Source organism: Schistocerca gregaria, chromosome 4 (genome assembly GCF_023897955.1).
Source record: "Schistocerca gregaria isolate iqSchGreg1 chromosome 4, iqSchGreg1.2, whole genome shotgun sequence".
NCBI classification, from domain to species: domain Eukaryota; kingdom Metazoa; phylum Arthropoda; class Insecta; order Orthoptera; family Acrididae; genus Schistocerca; species Schistocerca gregaria.
The window spans coordinates 119963137-119985231 of NC_064923.1; the positions used below are offsets into that span (position 1 = coordinate 119963137).

Consider the following 22095-nt stretch of genomic DNA (forward strand, 5'->3'; position numbering starts at 1 on the left):
TAATCACAAGAATCTTTGGAAACTTTATTTTCATTAACACTTTCGCCTAATTATATAAATATACTACTTGAATGTGATTAATATCTACGGTAAATAGTTGAACAATCAGAAGAAAGGAAGTAAAATAAACATGGGAAAAAAAAACGAAAATATCATCATGAAGTATCTGGGATCGACCTCAAGTCACCTGTTTCACAAGCAATGCGCTTGACCATTACGCCACGGTGTTAATGACGAACAGGGTGCTTAATAAGGTATACAGTGCTATCGGAAAAACTTTCGAGAGCCTTTTCTCCTTTCCTAAGGCCCACTCAGGTGAAATATTTAAGGCACGTGGTGTGGAGACCCACCTCCTTCTACACATGCAATTTGGGCAAAATTGGTGTGTCCTGATTGGCGACCTCTCCTAGTTAGGGGCGATCTGCTGTGGAGCTCCATGTTCAACAATGTACGATAAACTGTGTACCCCAAAACACTTGTGCATGCACCTGCATTGTGCTCTTTCAGCAGAGATGCCACAGATCACAATCTACCTTACTTTACACAGCAGGCGAGCCTCCAAACACCATGTTCTGTGAAGAGTCATGGACATCCAACCATTTAGTGCCTAGTGGTAGTTTAATTGTCTTCCTCCTCTTTACATAAATGATCATGAAGTAGCACATGAACATTCGACCAGCTTTGCATTTTCAAGATATTTTTTCACAGATTGTGCGTAATAATAATGTATCCTTTGCCAAAGCCACTTATCTCAATTGATTTCCCCATCTTTGCCAGGGAAATCCCCTGTCCGTGTCTGCTCCACTTCCATACTTTTACTTTCATGTTAGTATTAAGGAAATAGTCGGTCAGCTGTACACAAGAATGAGTTGGTGGGTTCAGAATATTAGGACATTGGTCAGGTAGAGTTCAGCAGTGGCAAGGTCACAAGCCAGCGGAATATTTTAGAGTGAGGGAGTCTCAAAAGCAACAGAGGAGTTTTTTTAATGATCTTTTTTAAAGAATTATTAAGAGTTTCTATAACCATGGACTCTCCCTTAATTTTGAGAAAAGCACTATACTCGGTTCCGTAAAACAAATAGAGACATACCCACAATTGATGTAGCACATGAACAGGAGACAGTAAATAGAGTAGAATGCAAATTTCTGGTTGTGCACACCAATGACAACTTGAGTTGGAAGAGGCATATTATTGAACTGCTCAACAATTAATTGCAGCTACTTTTGCTCTACATACAATTTATAGTGTGGTGTCACTGCCAGACACCACACTTGCTAGGTGGTAGCCTTTAAATCGGCCGTGGTCCGGTAGTATACGTCGGACCCGCGTGTCGCCACTATCAATGATTGCAGACCGAGCGCCGCCACACAGCAGGTCTAGAGAGACTTCCTAGCACTCGCCCCAGTTGTACAGCCGACTTTGTTAGCGATGGTTCACTGACTTCTACGCTCTCATTTGCCGAGACGATAGTTAGCATAGCCTTCAGCTATGTTATTTGCTATGACCTAGCAAGGCCCCATGATCAGTTTCTATTGATATTTTAAATTATGTAATGTCAAGAGCGACATTCCTCATTAAGGGATTAAAGTTAAGTAGTCCACCAGCTACGTCCGTTTTTCTCAAGTCTAATTCCCTTGCCATGTTCCAGACCTCACGCCAGCCTGCGTGAGCTAAAACGCGTGCATTTCGGCCTCCTTTAGTTATACGGGTTGGCTCTCCTGCCAACCACAACATATAGTCTTTGAAATAAATGAATCCAATCTACTGGCATATTTTGCTTATTTCCACTCAATAATGTCTTATGGATATTTTGATTGCACAAAAGTAGGCAATCTGATACTTTGTTGTGTTCACCTGCAGTCATTCTGTACGTACACCCTAAGGAAGTGTTTTGACTCACCATTGTAGTACATTTGTTCACTAATGAAATAAGTCACAAGTAATCCATCCCTATTTGAAAAGCATAGTGACATCTGTACCTACAGCACTAGAGGAGAAATGTACGACCTTTATTACCCATTACTGAAGTTGTCAATGACTCGGAAAGAAATTCAATATGCAACAACAAAAATTTTTGACCATTTGCCCAATAACATAAAATGTCTGATATGTAGAAAAGTAAGTTTTAAATGCACCCTTAAATCATTTCTCCTGCACAAACCCTATTTGGTAGCCAAATTTTTATTCAGAAATTGGTAGCTGTTTTCTTTCTCTCTCTTTTCTGTTGAAAAACGAGTTTTTAGAATAGCTGCAAGAGAAAGACTAAAATATGTTCATTAATTTGAATATTATGTTTACACAACCTGTAAACGGACTCATTCTACATCATTTCAATAAAAAAATTGTTCAAATAATCTATGATACATATAACTAATTAACTAACCAATGAAACACAAAGATCAATTAATAAAAGCATTTTGCTGCATTCCCATTATCTTCTGCCAAGCCTCTCCACTCAGAGCATTCTCCTTGTGTGTGCCACAATGCTCCATTATTTCACTGATGTGGTCTTTCCTAGAACATCATGATCTGCTGCACTTTCATCTGAGACATGGTTTCCATTCAAAAATTTACTTTGGTCATTTATGATCTGACATTCTCAACAAATGCCTATACCTCTTTAATTGTTTCTTTCCAATTCCGTAATAGTTGGTTAGTTTCATGTTCCATGAATATATTTTGCACCATAAATTGTAATGGCGTGGGGAACAAGTCATGGAGGGGGTGGGGAACATCATATATTAATCTTAGAGCATGTTTTTCAGCAATGAAGACTTTACTTCCTAAAGAACATTATTCCATATGACATTACTGAATGAAAATTTGTAAAATATGTCAACTTACTTATTTGTTCCTCCCCAAGATTTACAATGATTCTAAGTGCAAATATGGCTGCATGAAGTTGTTTTGGGCATTCCAAAATGTGCTTTCCTCCAGTTTAAATTCTCATCAATATGTACACCTAAGAATTTTGAAGTTTCCATCCAATTTATCGTTTTCTCACCATCTTTTACACTTATCATTTGTGTAGTACTCCTACTTGTGCAGAACTAATATGTTGGGTCATTTTAAAACTGAAGGTGAGGCTATCTGCAAAAAAACCAGTCAATTATACTTTTACGAATGAATTCTACTTCTTGTATATTAGACGGAAGACTGTTTATATGTATGTGGAACAATAGCAGAGATTAGAGTGGGCCTTGGGGAACCCCATACGTGATTTCTCCCAAAACAGAACAATGTCCTCAGAATACATTGGTTGAATTAGTAAGTACAACTTCCTGCATTCTTTTCGTCAGATATGACATTATCTATTGGTTGGCCATACCATCAATCTCACAGAACTTCAATCTGTTTGGGAGAACACAGTGATTTACACAGTCAAATGCCTTAGATAGGTTGCAGAAAATACCTACTTGCATTATTTTATGATTCAATTCTTGTAAAATCTGATGAGTGAACATGTATATAGCTGCAGAGTGAAAATCTCATTCTGGAAACATCTCCCAGGCTGTGGCTAAGCCATGTCTCCGCAGTATCCTTTCTTTCAGGAGTGCTAGTTCTGCAAGGTTCGCAGAAGAGCTTCTGTAAAGTTTGGAAGGTAGGAGACGGATAATGGCAGAAGTAAAGCTGTGAGTACCGGACGTGAGTCGTGCTTCGGTAGCTCAGTTGGTAGAGCACTTGCCCGCGTAAGGCAAAGGTCCCGAGTTCGAGTCTCGGTCGGGCACACAGTTTTAATCTGCCAGGAAGTTTCATATCAGCGCACACTCTGCTGCAGAGTGAAAGTCTCATTCTGGAAACATCCCCCAGGCTGTGGCTAAGCCATGTCTCCGCAGTATCCTTTCTTTCAGGAGTGCTAGTTCTGCAAGGTTCGCAGAAGAGCTTCTGTTAAGTTTGGAAGGTAGGAGACGGATACTGGCAGAAGTAAAGCTGTGAGTACCGGACGTGAGTCATGCTTCGGTAGCTCAGTTAGTAGAGCACTTGCCCGCAAAAGGCAAAGGTACCGAGTTCGAGTCTCGGTCGGGCACACAGTTTTAATCTGCCAGGAAGTTTCATGTATATAGCATTCTCAATAGAGTAACTCTCCTGAAATCCAAACTGATTTGCTGAGATCATCATAATCTTGTCAAAAATCCCGGAGAATGATGTCAGCAGTGAAACAGGATGGTAGTTTTTTACAACTCTCCTCTCACCTTCCTTAAATAGGGGTTTGACAACAGCATATTTCAGTCAATCTGGAAAAATGCCTTGAATTAGTAATGTATTACAAATTTCAGGCAAGCCAAGGCCTATTATATGGGAACAATTCATTACTATTCTATTGGATACACCATCAAGACTAGATGGGCTTTTATTTTTGAGAGAATGTATAGTATTCTTAATTTCAGAAGCATAAGTTGTTGATACATTCATATTATTGAATTTTATGAGAGCTCATTTTTCCAAGATACTGCTGTTATTTCTTTCTGGAACTGTTTATTCCTATACTTTCTACTATAGTTAGGAAAAGATTATGAAATAATTTGCTACCTGTGACTCATCATTCATAGCCCTTCCATCCAAAACTAGTGATGTTACCGAGTTCTGTGGTTGCTGGTCCTGGGTCGTTTCACTACATTCCATAAAACCTTAAGTCTGTCTCACAATTACTAATTTCTGATGTGAACATTCCTCGATTTTTTAATAATTTCTCTTAGTAATTTTGAGTAGTTTCTTTAGTGTGCAATTACTATAGGATCTCTACTTGTTCTAGCCAACAGATACATTTCCGTTTTCCTTTCACAAGATACTTTAATCCCTCGAGTGATCCACCGTTTTTTTTTTTTTTTTTTTACAAGGCTGTTTAATGTCTTTTCTGATTGGCTTATGTGGAATGCTATTTCCAAATAATAACATGAATTAATCATGGAATAGATTAAATCTTATTTTAGCATTTGGTTCATTATAAATTTCACCCCATATCATCTATTATCCAATGCACTGTTGTCATTATACGCCCCAAGATATTTAAATTTTTCTACCTGTTTCATAAAAACTCTGTCACTGATCTGTACTTCAAATCTGGTTTTACTACTCACTACCACAGACTCAGTTTTTATCAGACTCATATGTAATCCCTGTTTATCGTATTTATATCAGAAAAATGACATCATGAACTCAAGATTGTTCTCATTTTGTGCTACAATTGCTTGATCATCAGCACATTGCAATGAAAATACCTATACATCATCAAGAATGGTCCACATTCCTTCACAACCGTTCTTCCGTCTTCAGAGAGCAATTTCTACCTATAAATTGAACAATATGAGTGACATACTGCAACCTTGTCTCAGCCCTCTTGTGGCTACTAGCTTCCAATAATTTTGACCCTCTTAATCTGTACCGTATTGTTTTTGTATATTTCAACAATAATTAGTAAAAGATTGTCATCTACATCTTTCTTAGCTTCCCACAGTTTTGTTCTATGAAATGTGTCTTAAGCTTTTGCAAAATATAAAAAGGCAATATGTAACTCATTCTCTAACACTACAAATTTCACAATTAGCTGTTGCAAAATACAGAGGTTATCTGTAAAGGATATGTTCTGTCTGAACCCACTCTGGTCTTCCCGAATTTAGCGGCCAACATTCTGCCTTATGTTCTCAGATAGTTTTGCCAAACAAGCAGCTCATTGTGCAGTTGACATTAACACCTCTGTAGCAGTTAGTGTCTCCTATTCTCCTTCTTGAAAATGGAAACCAGTTTCCACTCTGATGCATTTCAATCTGTTGACAAGTTGTTCATATGGCGCTTTTCCTTTTCAAATAGCATCCTCCAACTTTCACTAATTCCACAGCAAGGTTTCCAGGACCAGGTGATCTGCCATTTTTCATTTTACCTATTGTGCTGTTCACTTTCTCTATGGTAATGTCATATCTTGAACAGTTTCTTCAGTCTCACCTTCTTTCCCTTTTGTGTACTGGAGATCTGTCTTCAATCAGAAGATTAGTAGAATGCTCTTTTCCATTCCCTTAAAGCATTGGTCGGCAAAGCTCATTAACCAACAGAGCCAAAAACCAACAGTACAATGACTGAACTTTCTTTTGAGTTTTTATTTTATATTTTAACTACAGTACATGTAGATATATTGTAATGAAATAAGGGCACTCCTAAGTTGGCCTTTGCTAAGACTGTCCTCAATCTGACTGACTGATGTACATTCACCGAAGATGACGCCTTTAAATTCTCTTAACAACTCTAGTTGTGTGTACTTGTTTCATCTAACTCCACATACCTTTCTGACCAGTCAACACATTCTGTCATTCCACAGTGCTACATAAATTTACTTTAAATAACATTTAAAATTATAATTAAAGTTTATTAAACTATGGGTACATTGTATAAAAATTTATATCATACTTAATAACAATTCTATTTATTGATTAAGCTGTGTGGTAACTGAAGTATTAAATCATGACAATGACATACACACAAATCTGAGCAGTGGCCGTTAATCTGCTTGGAAAGTTCGGGTAACTCAATTTGGTATGTGGTTGTTTATAATCTTAGGAGCAATTCTAGGTCCTCATCAATAAGACTACTCTTCATTTTACTCTTGATAGGATTCATGCTGGAATGTGATCATTCGCATGAATATATATATATATACATGAATAAGAAAAGGGCAAACTTTTTTTCTACTGATTGTATGTGAAGAGTATTATTCCAGATGTTAGAAATCAACATATCTTCTTTCTCTGTATCTTTCAAAGAAGATCCTTTGTGCTGTCAACTAAGTTCTCTTTCTTTTTCTCTAATATTTTTATATCAGTACAAAAAGTTAAAATTTTGAGCTTGATTTTTTTTTTTTTAAATCCAGGAATCGCATTTTAAAGTTGCCAATGCTAATCTTAAAGGGAGAAAAATTTAATTCTGTTTCAGTAGCATTTTGAGGATTTCTTTTACAGAAGGCTAACATCACTTTATTCTTTCTGAATTCCTGAAACCAGCTGGGAAAAGCTTCCTTCTTATTATTTAAAAGCATTGCTTTGAAATAACATACATCAGGCTTCAAATGTGAGTCAAAGTGTCACTTTCAAAAACTAGAACAAAAAGAGGTAATTTACTTTTACATAAAATAACTTCTTCTAACATCAAAAAGATCTTCTTCAGGTTATGATTAAGTTAGTTTAGATGACAATGTCTACCATGAAATTAAATTTTTGGATCCATAGATCATTTGTTAGATACGGATAGTGAACACTTTTCTCAAGCAGAAATGCTGTAATTTCTGTTAATAAAGAAGCAAATGGTTCAAATGGCTCCGAGCACTATGGGACTTAATTTCTGAGGTCATCAGTCAAAGAAGCAAAAGTTTCCAAAACATTTCCCATTGAAAATCAAAGTATCTTGTTATGCAGCAGATCTGCGCACTCTTTCTCCATTTCAACTAAAAATTCTTTATATTTGTGTTGATCACAAGCTTTAACACTATTCATGTTATTTTGTGGAAGACACACACTCAAGAGGCCGAAAGCTGCATGCAGCTCGCAAGCCGCAGTTTGCCGATTACTGCCTTAAAGGAATTAAGTTGTCTGCCTTTTTTTTTACCTGCGTTTTCTTCATGCCAACAACTGTCCTCCACACTCCTGCCCTTTGTGATCCAACTGCTAAAACTCTCAACTAGAATTCTGTTTCTTAGCTCCTGATTTATTTTTTTGTAATCTTGTGGCAATTTAGTTGATAACAATTCTTTGTATAACTTTTTTTCCAGATCAACTTCTTAAGACTGTATGACAACCATGGGAGACCCTTTTTGTCTACATTCTTATTCTCATATTCCATTTCAAAATTGTTATCTTCTGCCATTATTTATAGTTCACACTCTAATCTTCATTCAAATCAATGCTTTATGACAAACGGCTTCAGGTGAATGAGCTCGTACTGTGCCTGCTCCAGTTTCTCTCCATTTCGCCAGATAGTCAGTTCTACCATTGTTAATGTTTCCTACAAAACAGGTATGCCATCTTTGATAAAACTAAGTTGTGATCAGATCCAAAGTTGGCTTCCCACGTAGCTCTCCAGTCTTAAACTGTCATTTTTTTATCTGGACTTAGTATAATGTAATCAATTACTGATCTCAATTGTAATTACGATCTTTCGCACATAGTATATCTGATCTGTGAACAAATTTCTGTGAATAATGTGTATTCAAAATTCTCATGTCGCACTGGTTACAGAATACTACATGATTTTCTCCAGAACTATTAACAACATGATCTCCACATCTTCCTACAATTGAATCATTTACTTGAAGCCCATTCTTGCATTAACATATCCTGCTATAACAATATTACTTCTTGGAGGCTTTTAAATTAGTTGGGTAGGTAGTCTAATTTCTGGTAGGAATGGCTTTGCTTTACTGTGGCATATAATCATTCAGTGCATATGCTCTTATTACACAAGAACTTTTTTTTATCCGGCCCTCTTCAGTTCGCATTTCCGGTTTATCCCAATTAATTTTTTGTTTCCTTTTCCTTTTTTGTAACACAAAAATATGCTGTGTGCAGTTGCTATGGTACAGTATCTGCAGAACTGTTAGCACTGCTTGTAGCACAGAGATCATTAGTTACAAGCTTCCATGCTAGATGACAGTAATATAGATGCATGTCGCAGAATGACAGTGGTGATGGTTACGGCATAGTAACTGATGACAAAATTTTGTATTACAATCTCTTGTATTACAGAGAACTAGTGACTATGAGGTGTACACTTCCTAATTTGGAGGCAATGGCACAGAAAGAAAACCTAGTGGTTTACATAGAGCATCAGCTGGAAACAACTTCAAGCACAATGATGTTAGCGAGATGTCTACACGACTGTACTGCTCTCAAACACCAAACAAGTTTGAAACAAAAGAAAGTGTCACCATATTTGACTAAATAAATGTGAATAGACTAGAGTAAATACCAGAATTTAAGTGCCAAAAACAATGTTTCTTGTTAGTGCCCAAGAATGCTTGTATATTATAGTACATAATAGAGGTTTTGCTTTCAGAAAAATATGATAGGATTATCTTTGATTTCAGTAATCCAGATAACATCAGTACAGATAAATGATGTTGCGAACCACATGGAGCCTACCACTCATAAATGAGTTTCTTGTGTATAACCACTTCAATTCCATATAACTTGATGGTGAATGTGACAATTCTTTCACATAAAAATGCATAGTACTTGATGTAAGTGAAACAGCTCTGTAAATTGGATGCTATTTGATTCTCTATTTTGGTGTATTTATTTGTCAGTAATTATTTTAATGTTTTTCCATCCAAGTTGCAAGGCTTCGCTTTAGATCCTCGAGCCTTGGGAAGTTTTTATAGATAACGAGGTACTTGAGGTACTTGCCCACTGATCTAACCCCATACCTGGAGGACCAGGATTTGACATCAGGGTTTCCTCCCCAAGGTGGATTGGCTCCACTATGCCTAAAGAGACTGTGTTTAAGGAACAGAATATGAGATTGGATTTTAGCAAGGAAATAAACATGGGCAAACACATATCGTTACCGAATCTCCAGCTGCTGGATCAAAAGTATGATCTCAGAATTTCTTTGACAGGGAACAGTAAGAAGAGAGGTTTGTGTGTTCTTTTTATTAATTTCCCTTGTAGCTGGATTATGAAAAGGATAGATTGCTATTTACCATATAGGGGAGAGACAGTCATAGTAACGCACAATGAAAAGACTGCTACACATTTAAGCATTTAGCCAAAAGACCTCCTTCCAAAATAGAGAAGACTCGCTCATTCAAACAAGCACAACTCAAACACATACACAAATTACTACTGTCTCTGGCCACTGTGACCAGACTGCAGACTACAACTGCACCTGACAGGAGCAGCAATCTGGTGTGCTTAAGGAGGCAGTAATGGGTGCAGACAGGGAGCAACAGTAAGGAAGGGGAGCGTGTTGTACTGCTTGGGGGAACATGTGGGGATTTGGTGTGGACACGGTAGACGACTGCTAGAGCCTCACCCTTCATTGAGATCAACCCTTCATTGAGATCATGGAGATGTGATCTTCATGATCTGAACCATCTTAGTGATCTGAATCCAGGATGTGGGCATCCTATCCACATTTTTAACAATATAATGGGAAGGATAGTTGCTATTTACCATGTAGCAGATATGCTGAGTCACAGATAAGCACAACACAAAGACTGACAGAAAAAGAGATTTCAGGCAATAAGACCATCTGGCGTGCACACACACACACACACACACACACACACACACACACACACACACACACACACACACACACACACACAGTCTCTGGCAGCTGAAGCCAGACTGCGAGCAGCAGCACATGATGGGAGAGGCAAACGGGTGGTGGGCGTAAGGAGAAGGGTAGATTACGCAGGAGGAGGGATAACAAAGGAGAGGAGGGGACAAATTGCTGCTAGCAGAAGCATACAGAGAAGAGGGGGAGAGCAGGTAGTGCAGCTAGGTGGAGTCAGGAGGTTAGACGGAAGGCAGGTTAGGTTGTGGAAACAGACTGAGGCTGCATTGGTGCAACACAGGGCTGTGTATTGCTGGAATGGGAACAGGGAAGGGGTTAGATGGGTGATGATAATGACTGACAAATGTGGAGACCAGGAGGGTTACGGGAACATAGGACATACACTCCTGGAAATTGAAATAAGAACACCGTGAATTCATTCAGGGGAAACTTTATTGACACATTCCTGTCCCGTTGGGTGGCACGGGATACATGCGCACGTGCATTGTCCTGTTGGAACAGCAAGTTCCCTTGCCGGTCTAGGAATGGTAGAACGATGGGTTCGATGACGGTCTGGACGTACCGTGCACTATTCAGTGTCCCCTCGATGATCACCAGAGGTGTACGGCCAGTGTAGGAGATCGCTCCCCACACCATGATGCCGGGTGTTGGCCCTGTGTGCCTCGGTCGTATGCACTCCTGATTGTGGCGCTCACCTGCACGGCGCCAAACACGCATACGACCATCATTGGCACCAAGGCAGAAGAGACTCTCATCGCTGAAGACGACACGTCTCCATTCGTCCCTCCATTCACGCCTGTCGCGACACCACTGGAGGCGGGCTGCACGATGTTGGGGCGTGAGCGGAAGACGGCCTAACGGTGTGCGGGACCGTAGCCCAGCTTCATGGAGACGGTTGCGAATGGTCCTCGCCGATACCCCAGGAGCAACAGTGTCCCTAATTTGCTGGGAAGTGGCGGTGCGGTCCCCTACGGTCCCCTACGGCACTGCGTAGGATCCTACGGTCTTGGCGTGCATCCGTGCGTCGCTGCGGTCCGGTCCCAGGTCAACGGGCACGTGCACCTTCCGCCGACCACTGGCAACAACATCGATGTACTGTGGAGACCTCACGCCCCACGTGTTGAGCAATTCGGCGGTACATCCACCCGGCCTCCCGCATGCCCACTATACGCCCTCGCTGTCGCGGCATGCTACCAGTGTTAAAGACTGCGATGGAGCTCCGTATGCCACGGCAAATTGGCTGACACTGACGGCGGCGGTGCACAAATGCTGCGCAGCTAGCGCCATTCGACAGCCAACACTGCGGTTCCTGGTGTGTCCGCTGTGCCGTGCGTGTGATCATTGCTTTTACATCCCTCTCGCAGTGTCCGGAGCAAGTATGGTGGGTCTGACACACCGGTGTCAATGTGTTCTTTTTTCCATTTCCAGGAGTGTATTTGCAGCGAGAGTTCGCACGTGTGCAGTTCAGGAAAGCTGGTGTTGGTGCGAAGGATCCAGGCTATGGAACAGTCTTTGAAATGAAGAATGTCATGTTTATAATGTGCTCAGCAACATGGTGGTTCAGCTGTTTCTCGGCCACAGTTTATCGGTGCATTCATGCAGACAGACAGCTTGTTGGTTGTCATGCCCACACACAACACAGCACATCTATGAGCTAAGCTGCAAGCTTAGTTCATAGATGACATAATTGGTTTCACAGGTAGCCCTGTCTTTGAAGGTATAGGTGATGTTTGTGTAGTAGGTGATGGGAAGTGATATGTATGGGGCAGGTCTTTCATCTGGGTGTACTACAGGGATGTGAGCCATAGCGCAAAGGGTTGGGAGAAGGGATTGTGTAGTGACGGAGGAGGATACTGCATAGGCTCAACGGGTGGCGGAATATCATGGTGGGAGGGTGGGAAGGATAGTAGGTAGGACATTTCTCATTTCAGGGTATGACGGGAGGTAGTCGAAACCCTGGCTGAGGATGTAATTCAGTTGCTCCATCCCTGGGTGGTATTGAGTCACAAGAGGAATGCTCCTCTATGGCCAGATGGTGGGACTTTGGGAGGTGGTGGGTGACTGGAAAGATAAGGCACAGGAGATAGGATCTTGTAGAAGATTGGAAGGGTAATTACAATCTGTGAAGGCCTTAGTAAGACCCTTGGTATATTTTGAGGCGGATTGCTTGTCACTACAGATGCGACAGCTGCAGTGAAGCAGTCTCTCTTTAAGTATACTAAGGGTCTCACTAAGGCCTTCACAGACCGTAATTAGCCTCCCAACCTTGCACAAAAACGAATCTCCCATGCCTTATCTTTCCAGTCATCCACCACCTCCACTAGCCACCCACAGAGGAGCATTACCCTCAAGTCTCAGTACCACCCAGGACTGGAGCAACTTAATTGCATTCTCCGCCACAGTCTTCATACTTCTCGTTCTGCCCTGAATGAGAAATGTCCTACGCACTATCCCCAACACCCTTCCCACATTGGTATTCCGCCATCCACCAAACCTAAGCAACATCTTCATCCATCTCTACACAACCCCTGCTCCTAACCCCTTGCCTCATGGCTTCTATCCCTGTAGTAGACCTAAATGCAAGACTTGTCCCATACATACCACCACCACCACCACCACCACCACCACCGCCACCACCACCACCACCACCACCAGTCACAAACATCACTTATACCATCAAAGGCAAGACTACCCGTGAAACCAGTCGTGCGATCTACAAGTTAAGCCGCAACCACTGTGCTGCATTCTACATGGGCATGACAACCAACAGGCTGTCTGTCCACATGAATAGCCACCGCCAAATTGTGGCCAAGAAACAGCTTGGACCATCCCCCACTGCTGAGCATGCTGTCCAACACGATGTTCTCCATTTCAATGACTGTTTTGCTTGTGCCATCTGGATCCTTCCCATCAACGTCAGCTTTCTGAACTGTTCAGGTGGGAACTCTCCCTGCAATATGCCCTATGTTTCCATAACCCTCCTGGCCTCAACCTTCGTTTGTCATCATCCTTATCCATCTAGCCCCTTCCCTGTTCCCATTCCAGCACTACACAAGCCCTCCGTTCAACCAACACACCCTCCATCTTTGTACTTCTCTCATTTTCCGCAACCCCCCACCCCACCCCATCCTCTGCCTAGCCTCGTGACTGCACCCACTTGCCCCACCCTCTCTGCACCTCATCCCCAGACACTCCAGCAAGCAACACTTTCCGCGCCTATCTGAGACTCAGCAGCTGTGAGTAGTGTCTACCTTTTTCATATTTTTACAGTCTATCCTGCATTTTCCACTGTTTGATCTACCCATATTTCTCCACTACTTACACACCTCAGCCCCCATTTGCTTCACCTGGTCCTCCTCAATCCAACAAGCAACCTTCTTCAATGTTTACCTCCACCTCAAGGGCAGCTACATCAATACCTCTGCCCATATCAAACCTACCAACCATCAGCAATACCTCCACTTTGACAGTTGCCACCCATTTCATACCAAGAAGTCCCTTCCATACAGCCTATCCACCCATGGCCATCAGATCTGCAGTGATGAGCAGTCCTCCTCCAAATGTACCATGGGTCTCACTCAGTACCCTCCCACCTCGTCCATAAACAGATCCCCCTGTCTTGCCTCTCAGGTCATCTACCACATCCCACCATCCAGCCGCAATGGTCGACTCCTTTGTGGCTCTAGTATCAATCAGGATTGGAACACCTGAACCACATTTTCCATTAAGGTTTTGACTACCCTTGTCATATCCTGAAATAAGGACTATCCTATCCACTATCCGTCCCACTCTTCCCACGGAGGTATTCGGCTTCCCACCAAACCAACACAATACCCTTGTCCAGCCGTATTCCACTCGTGCTCCCAACCCCCTTGCCTTACGACTTTACGAGTAATACCATCGCAACAGACCTAGATATGAGACCTTTACCACACATCTTCCCAACACCGCCTACTCCGGTCCAGCCACAGACAACAACGCTGCACAATACAACTTGCTTCATTTCCACGACTGCTTCCATGCCTGCACCATCTGGATCCTTCCTACCATCTCCCCTTCCAAACCTCCTAAATACATCTGGCGATCTTACCCTGTTCCCTCCACATACCTGCAATGCTCCCATAAGCAGTACTACACCCTCCCCCACCCCTACCCTGCTGTCCCTTGTCTACCCACACCACGCCACTTCCCTTTTTTTTTGTGATTTTAGGGCGCACAACTACAATGGTCATTAGCACCCTGTCACCACTTCTTTAGCATCACCACCCAACCAGATTGCTGCTCCCATTAGCCACAGTGCCTTAAAACAGTGGTCATGTGTGCCTGAGTCTTGTGTGTGTGTGTGTGTGTGTGTGTGTGTGTGTGTGTGTGTGTTTGTGTGTGTGTGTTTTCCCTCTATATCAGAGGAAAACTTAGGCTTTTTGGCTGAAAGCTTATATGTATAGCAGTATTTTCATAATATAATTGTTATTCCATCCTGGACTTCTCTTTCAGCTGTCTGGCATTAAAACCATGTCAATGACAACTCAAACTTGTTGAACAATTTTCTAGAAATGCTTTCTTCCAATGAACTAGAGGAGAAATTGCCTCAATAACTGCAGCAGCAAAAGAGGGGTTTTAACCCAATAATGAGTAAAAGATTCTTGCCGAAACCTCAAGACGTATTTGCTGTCAGTGAGAATAGAGGTATTGTCTTTGGCTTTTTTTTCTTTTTTTTTTGGTCGCCAATTACTCTCCATTTCTCTTCTTTCAGTCTAACATTAGTGTTTTAGCTATTAAAAGCAAGGATCCTGAACTAGAGGTACGTAGGCTTCTCTTATGGCACTGAATACAGCTTAAATTTTATTTCTTCCATTAAGACCCAGTCTTCCTATTTTCTTTCCTCAAACGCATCTTTTCTTTCAATTCTATGATGTCTTTTCAATGTGTAGCCCATTCCAGCTGACTTGGTCGGGGATAACCTACATCTACAGCTATATACATAACCCGCAAACCACAATGGCGCACATGGCGGAGGGCACCCTTTGCCGGGTAGCAGCCAATTCCAGCTAGATGGGTGGTGGATTATCTACCCCCACGAGTGGTGGATTATCTACCCCTATATACATAATCCATAAGCCGCCGTAGGGTGCATGGCAAAGGGTACCCTGTGCCACTACTAGTCCATTCCTTTTCTGTTCCTTTGCCAACAGATTGAGGGGAAAAAAACAACTGTCGATGTGTCTCCACGCAAGCCCTAATATCACTAATCTTATTTTCATGGTGGTTAAGTGAAATGTACATAGGAGGCAATCATTCTGCAGTCATCCTCATATGCTGGTTCTCTAAATGTTCTCAATAGTGCTCCTCAAGAAGAATGTCACCTTCATTCCAGTGATTCCTATTGGAGTTCCCAAAGCATGTCCATAATACTTGCATGTTGTTCAAATCTACTGGTAATAAATCGAGAAGCCTGCCTCTAAATTGCTTCGATGTCTTCCTTTAATCCAACCTTGTGCAGATCCCAAACACCCACAGTACCCAACAGTGAGTCACAGTAGTATCCTATAGATGGTCTCCCTTACATATTAATCACACTTTCCTAAAATTCTCCCAATAAACTAAAGTCTATCATTCACCTTCTCTACTACATTCCTTACACACTCATTCCATTTCATATTTGCAACATTACGCCTAGATATTTGATCAACCGACTGTCTCAAGCAGCACACTACTAATTCTGTATTCAAACATAATGGGTTTGTTTTTACTTTTCATCTACATTAACTTGAAGTTTTCTACATTTAGAACTGACTGCCATTCACACACCAACTAGACATTTTGTCTACGTCATCTTGTATCCTCCTACAGTCACTCAATGACAACACCCTCCAATACACCACAGCATCATTAACAAATAGCAGCAGATCGCTGCTTACTCTGTCCGCCAGAGCATTTCTGTACATAGGAAATAAAAGCGGTCCTAACACACTTCCCTGGGGCACTCCTGACGATACCCTTGTCTCTGATGAGCACTCTCGATCATGGACAACATACTGGGTTCCATTACTTAACATGTCTTTGAGCCACTCTCATAACTGGGAACCTATTCTGTATGCTTGTACCTTTGTTAATAGTAGGCAGTGTGGCACTGTGTCAAATGCTTCACAGAAATCTAGGAACATGGAATCTGTTTGGTGTAACAAACATTTCATACTTTGTGTCACCAGTTTCTATTGGAAATTTTCAAGTTTCAAATTTTGTTCTTACAGGGGTCCAAAGTTTTCAATGGACGGAATACCTACTAAAATAATAAATATGTGCTCTCCTTAGCAACTGACAATGTTCTTTACTGTCTTGTGATTAGAATATATTTTTATCATGTGTGACGACATTCAGTAAAATGCCAGTGTTGGGAGTGAAGTGCAACTGTATAGTCTTTAAATATTCTCCCATACTGCCCTGGGTGGAAGTGTTTAACACTTCATGCTCAGCAGAAATGCACTAAGCAGTAAGCCCTAGGCATTGCAATTTCATCCTCTTTCTCCAATGTTAACACCACATTCTCACCTACTTATATACACAGACATTAAATACAAATTGAACAAAAACAAGCAATACGGCTCATGTGCAATGCACGTCTTTAGCTCTTCATGGGAGGCACTTACCCTGGGCATCTCTGGGCTTCCAAAGCTCGTTCATCTGTGCTGTTGTATGGTACAAGTTCCAGACCCCAAACTTCAAGAGCACTGCTTATTACTTGAACTGAGAAATACCCACTGTCATCATAATTTCCAGAAGGTTGCTGAAACAAAAATCAAACAGTAGTATCTCAAACACTCTCATTACTAGTGTTAATGTAAATACACATCCACTTACATACTGACACAGCGACTTTAACAAGAAGCTGAACAAGAAGATACGCCAGTTTCCAAATTATATAACAGAAAAATATATATAAACGAACACACTGTTGGTTCAGTCAAGGAAAAATTACACAGCTTCGTGTAGTTAACTTTAAAACATAAGTCTGCACAATTTTGTAGCCACTGTTAATTCCATTTACTTTCTGATTATTACGATGTGTTCTTTTTTCTTCTGAATAACACCAGACGAAAATCCTAAGAGTAGGGCCAATATATTGGGTGATTAAGAGAAAAATAGCACTGCCTAACAATCAACAACATTTTATTTGGAAGTTCTAAATAAATTTCAAGGAGTCTTCATAGCAAGTAAGTGATGTGAAATGAACTGGAGAAGCAACTATTTCAATACTTAACCAAGAAATTGAAAATCTCATTCTTTGGCATCTTTGAGCTTAACAACCATTAATTTTATTGCATAATAATAATTTATGTAAAATATCATCTTCTTGATACCGCTCTTTATCACCTTATGACTACAAAATTGTTCCTAATACACACCTAGGAACCAGTTGCAAAGGAGCAGCCACTATCACCCAATATTGTCCCAGACTGTAACAACTGGAGCCACATCCTTTATCAAGATCTGAACTTCTACCATTGTTCTCGGAAATGAGGAACATTCTACCCACAATCCTTCCCAAGTGGTATTCTGCCATCCACCTAAGCTATGTATGCAATGTCCTAATCCTCCCTTACACCACACCTACTCCCAACCCCTTGCCACATGGGTCATACCCCTGTGGAAGACCTACTCCAGTCACATTACAAGCTTATCCTATCCTTGTCTTTGTAATACATCCCTCATGTAGCAGAGATGCTGACTCACAGATAGGCACAACAAAAAAAACTCTCACAATAAAAGCTTTCGGCCGTTAAGGCCTTTGTCAACAACACACACACACACACACACACACACACACACAAACACACACACAAACACAACTGCAGTCACAGGCAACTGAAACCACACTGTGAGGCTGCGGCAGGGAGGGGGAAGGATAGTATGGTGGGGTGGCAGACAGTGAAGTGCTGCAGGGGCGTGGTGCGGAGGGGGAGGGGGGGGGAGTGGGAGGGAAGTGTGGAAAAGGAGAGAAATAAAAAGGCTGGGTGTGATGGTGGAATGACTGCTGTGTAGTGCTGGAATGGGAACAGGGAAGAGGTAGGTAGGTTGGTTGGTTGTGTTTAAAAGAGGGGGGAGGGACCAAACTGCTAGGTCATCAGTCCCTCGTTCCGATTAAAATAATTCCACAAGGGTGGGAGTAAAATAATCAAAACATACTAAACACAGCTGGAAGACATAAGAAAACCACAAGAATGTCACTAAAATGGACAAAATCTGACAAGAAAACCACAGAGACGCATGAACCACATAGAAGAGATCAAAACAAGAGAGCAGATTACCATGGCTGGCTGACCATGAGAATAAAAAGGAGAAGCAAGCCACACTGCAACACATAAAAACCTCCACCATAAAAGCACTAGGGTGGAGGACACAGACGGACACAGGACATCTGCTAAAACTTAGATCAAATGACAAAACCCACCTTCAAGAATAAAACTGCTGTTGAGGCATAATCGCCCAGAAGTGGACAAACATCATCTGTGAGCCACAGCAACACTGGGGTGGGTCCTCGCAACAGAGAAGGTAACCACGTGTTAGCCTCTTATGGCCAATGAGGAGCTGGCAGAGGAGAACCGATTCCCTGTGAGAGAACCACATGGAAGACTTTCACACATTCATAGTCTCCTAAATGACACACAGTTTGTTGTGTGTACTGTAATGCCATTCAGTCTTCCAAAGCCAAAAAACCCTGCAGCATAAGATAGAACGCAGGTCAGTTTCAGAGATGCCCATCTCCAGAGGTGGTTTCTGTGTAGCCTGTTTGGCCAGCATGTCGGCAAGTTCATTACCCAAGATTCTGACGTGGCCTGGGCGCCCCACAAACACCACTGAACGACGGGACCGTTCCAAGGCATAGGTGGGCTCCTGAATGGATGCTACCAAAGGCTGGCAAGAGTAGCACTGGTCGATAGCTTGGAGGCTGCTCAAGGAGAAGGTACACAGGAGAAATGACTTGCCAGAGCACGAGCTGATGTACTCATGAGCACGAGATACGGCCACCAGTTATGCAGTGAAAACACTGGAGCCATCTGGCAAGGAGTGCTGTTCAATATGTCCTCCATGAACACACGCAAAGCCATCGGGACGTAGGTTTAAATCACTTCATGGCCACGGTACATGCCGAGAATCGAGAGGAAGTAACAGCAGAGGGCCGCAGAGTGAACAGAGTCCTTAGGGCCATGAGAAAGGTCCAGAAGAATATGTAGCCTAGGTGTACACCATGGAGGTGTACATGAATGGACCTCTAAGGGAGTTGGTAACGGGAAGGACTCCAGTTCAGACAGAAGGGGCCAGGTGCGAACCATGATCTTAAGCCCTGACCTGGGCTGCCAATGTGGTTGGAAAAAGGAGACGGTAATTCAGATGCGCAGGAGAACTACAAGTGTGTGCAAAGTAAGTGGTGAGCAGTTGTGCACACCTAACCTTCAATGGACGGACTCCGGCCTCCAATAGGGCACTGGTCACCGGGCTCTTTCTAAAAGCTGCCATCACTAGGCAGGCGCCACAGTGGTGCACTGGGTCGAGGAAACAACGCTGAGGACACCGCTGAACCATAAATCAGATTCCCATAGACAAGGTGGGATTGAACAAGACCTCTGTAGAGCTGCAGCAGCATAGAGCGATCTGCAGCCCAGTTGGTGTTGCTCAGGCAGCGGAGGGCATTGAGGTGCTGCCAGCACTTCCGCTTAAGCTGATGAAGGTGAGGTAGCAAAGTCAGTTGGGAGTCAAACACCAGTCCTAAGAATCAATATGTCTCCACTACAGTGAGTGAATCGTCATTAAGGTAAAGCTCTGGTTCTGGATGAATGGTGCGACACCAACAGAAATGCGTGACACATGACTTTAAGGCTGCAAATAATAAACTATGGGCTTTGGAGCAGTACGAAATGCAAAAGTCATCAATGTACAGAGAAGGTGAGACTGATGGCCTTATAGCTGCTGCTAGACAGTTAATAGCCACACACCCACTATGGAGCCCTGCGGAACGCCATTCTCCTGAATGCAGGGGAACAATGGAAGGCATCGACTTGAATACGGAAAGTACAGACAGACAGGAAGTTTTAGATAAAAACTGGGCGCTGGCCCTGGAGACCCCCAGCTATAATGTGGAAGGATTTGTTGTCACCAGGTCTTGTCATGTGCTTTACGTAAGTCAATAAAGATGGCAACCAGATGTTGGCTTCTGGAAAAGGCTGTTCGGATGGCAGACTCGAGGGACACAAGATTATCAGTGGTAGAGTGACGCTGGTGGAAGCTGCCTCGACACGGGCCCATGACCATGTGACTCGAGGACCCAACCCAACCACCGACACACCATACGTTCCAGCAGCTTACAAAGAAAGTTGGTGAGGCTGATGGGCTGGTAGCTATTGAGAACCAGAATGATTGTGCTCTCCTGCCATTGTGATGGAAAGACCCCATCGCACCAGATCCAGTTGAAAATGATGAGGAGAAGTCGCTTGTAGTCAGACGAGAGATGTTTAATCATATGACTGTGGATCCGATCCGATCCAGGAGCTGTGTCAGGGCAATGTGCAAGGGTGCTGAGGAATTCCCACTCTGTAAATGGAGCATTATATGGTTCACTGTGGTGTGTATTGAATGAGATGACTTTCCTTTCCATCCGCCATTTGAAGGTGCGAAAGGGTGGGGGGGGGGGGGGGGGGGCAGTTCTCCGACGCAGAGGCTCGAGCACAGTGCTCAGAAATGTGCTCGGCAATCGTGTCGGTAGATAACAGACCATTGATGTTAATGCCAAGGAAACCTGTTGGGGGTCTGGTTCGCAAAAAGATGTCTCAACTTTGTCCAGACCTCTCTCAACACTCCTGTTTCCATCGTTTTATAAGCAGGCGAATGCGGGCACGAAGCTGCTTAAAGGCTATGCCCCTAGAGCTGCTGTAGGAAAAGGTGCTGCTTATGTCCCTGTAGAGATCACTGACACTCTTTAATTGCCTCAGTGACTTCCGGCGACCACCAAGGGATTGTATTTCGCTAGGGGCACCCTAAAGAACTAGGGAGTGCGTTTTCCGCCGCAGAAACAATCGTTGTAGTGACCTGATCAACAACAACATCGATGGCACCCATGTGGGGGGGATTCACTGGCGGCAGCATTGGTGAAGACTCCCCAGTCTGCCTTGTTTAAAGCCCATCTGGGTAAGCATCCATGGGCATGACACCTGGGGAGTGACATGAAGATGGGGAAGTGGTCACTACCACACACATCATGTGCTCTCCAGTGGATAGATAGGAGAAGGCCAGGACTGCAAACTGAGAGATCAATGGCCAAATATGTCCAGGCACCTATATGTAAGAGGCAGTGGTTGAGTTGTGACAGTACATTTTTGACCTCCCTACCTCGGCCAGTAAACATGGTACCACCCCACACGGGGTTATGTGTTAAAATGTCCCAGAAATCTGAAAGGTTTAGGGAGTTGATCAATCAGTGTAGCCAATACGTTCAGGGTACTGCACCATTTGGAGGAAGCTGTACATTCCAGACAGTTATTTCCTGTGTCGTACTTATCCTGACAGCCACAGCTTCAAGAGGGGTTTGGAGGGGCGCAGGTTCTCTACATACTAAGTTCAGGACATAGACGAAAACTCCACCTGACACTCAACTATAGTCGCTACAGTTCCTGCAATTTCCCTTATAGCCGCGGAGGGCACTGCTGGGAACCAGGTTTCCTGAAGGGCAAAGCAGAAAGCAGATGTAATGTTTAACAATTGCCGTAGCTCAGCTAGGTGGTGGAAAAAACTGCCACAATACCACTGGAGGATTACTTGGA

At 42.7% G+C, this 22095-nt stretch overlaps 1 protein-coding gene and 1 non-coding gene across 4 annotated transcripts in view; one reads left to right on the forward strand and one right to left on the reverse strand.

Moving 5' to 3' along the window:
* The window catches only part of LOC126267278 (ataxin-3-like), a 129478-nt gene that overhangs the window by 62358 nt on the left and 45025 nt on the right, over positions 1–22095 (reverse strand). For all 3 annotated transcript variants that reach the window (XM_049972347.1, XM_049972346.1, XM_049972348.1), the window contains exon 3: positions 16930–17066. In XM_049972347.1, the coding sequence (XP_049828304.1) occupies positions 16930–17066 (137 nt within the window). The remainder of the gene's footprint in view (positions 1–16929; positions 17067–22095) is intronic.
* Trnat-cgu (transfer RNA threonine (anticodon CGU)) lies at positions 3655–3729 on the forward strand. Its single transcript has one exon. It is a non-coding gene; the product is annotated as a tRNA-Thr (tRNA).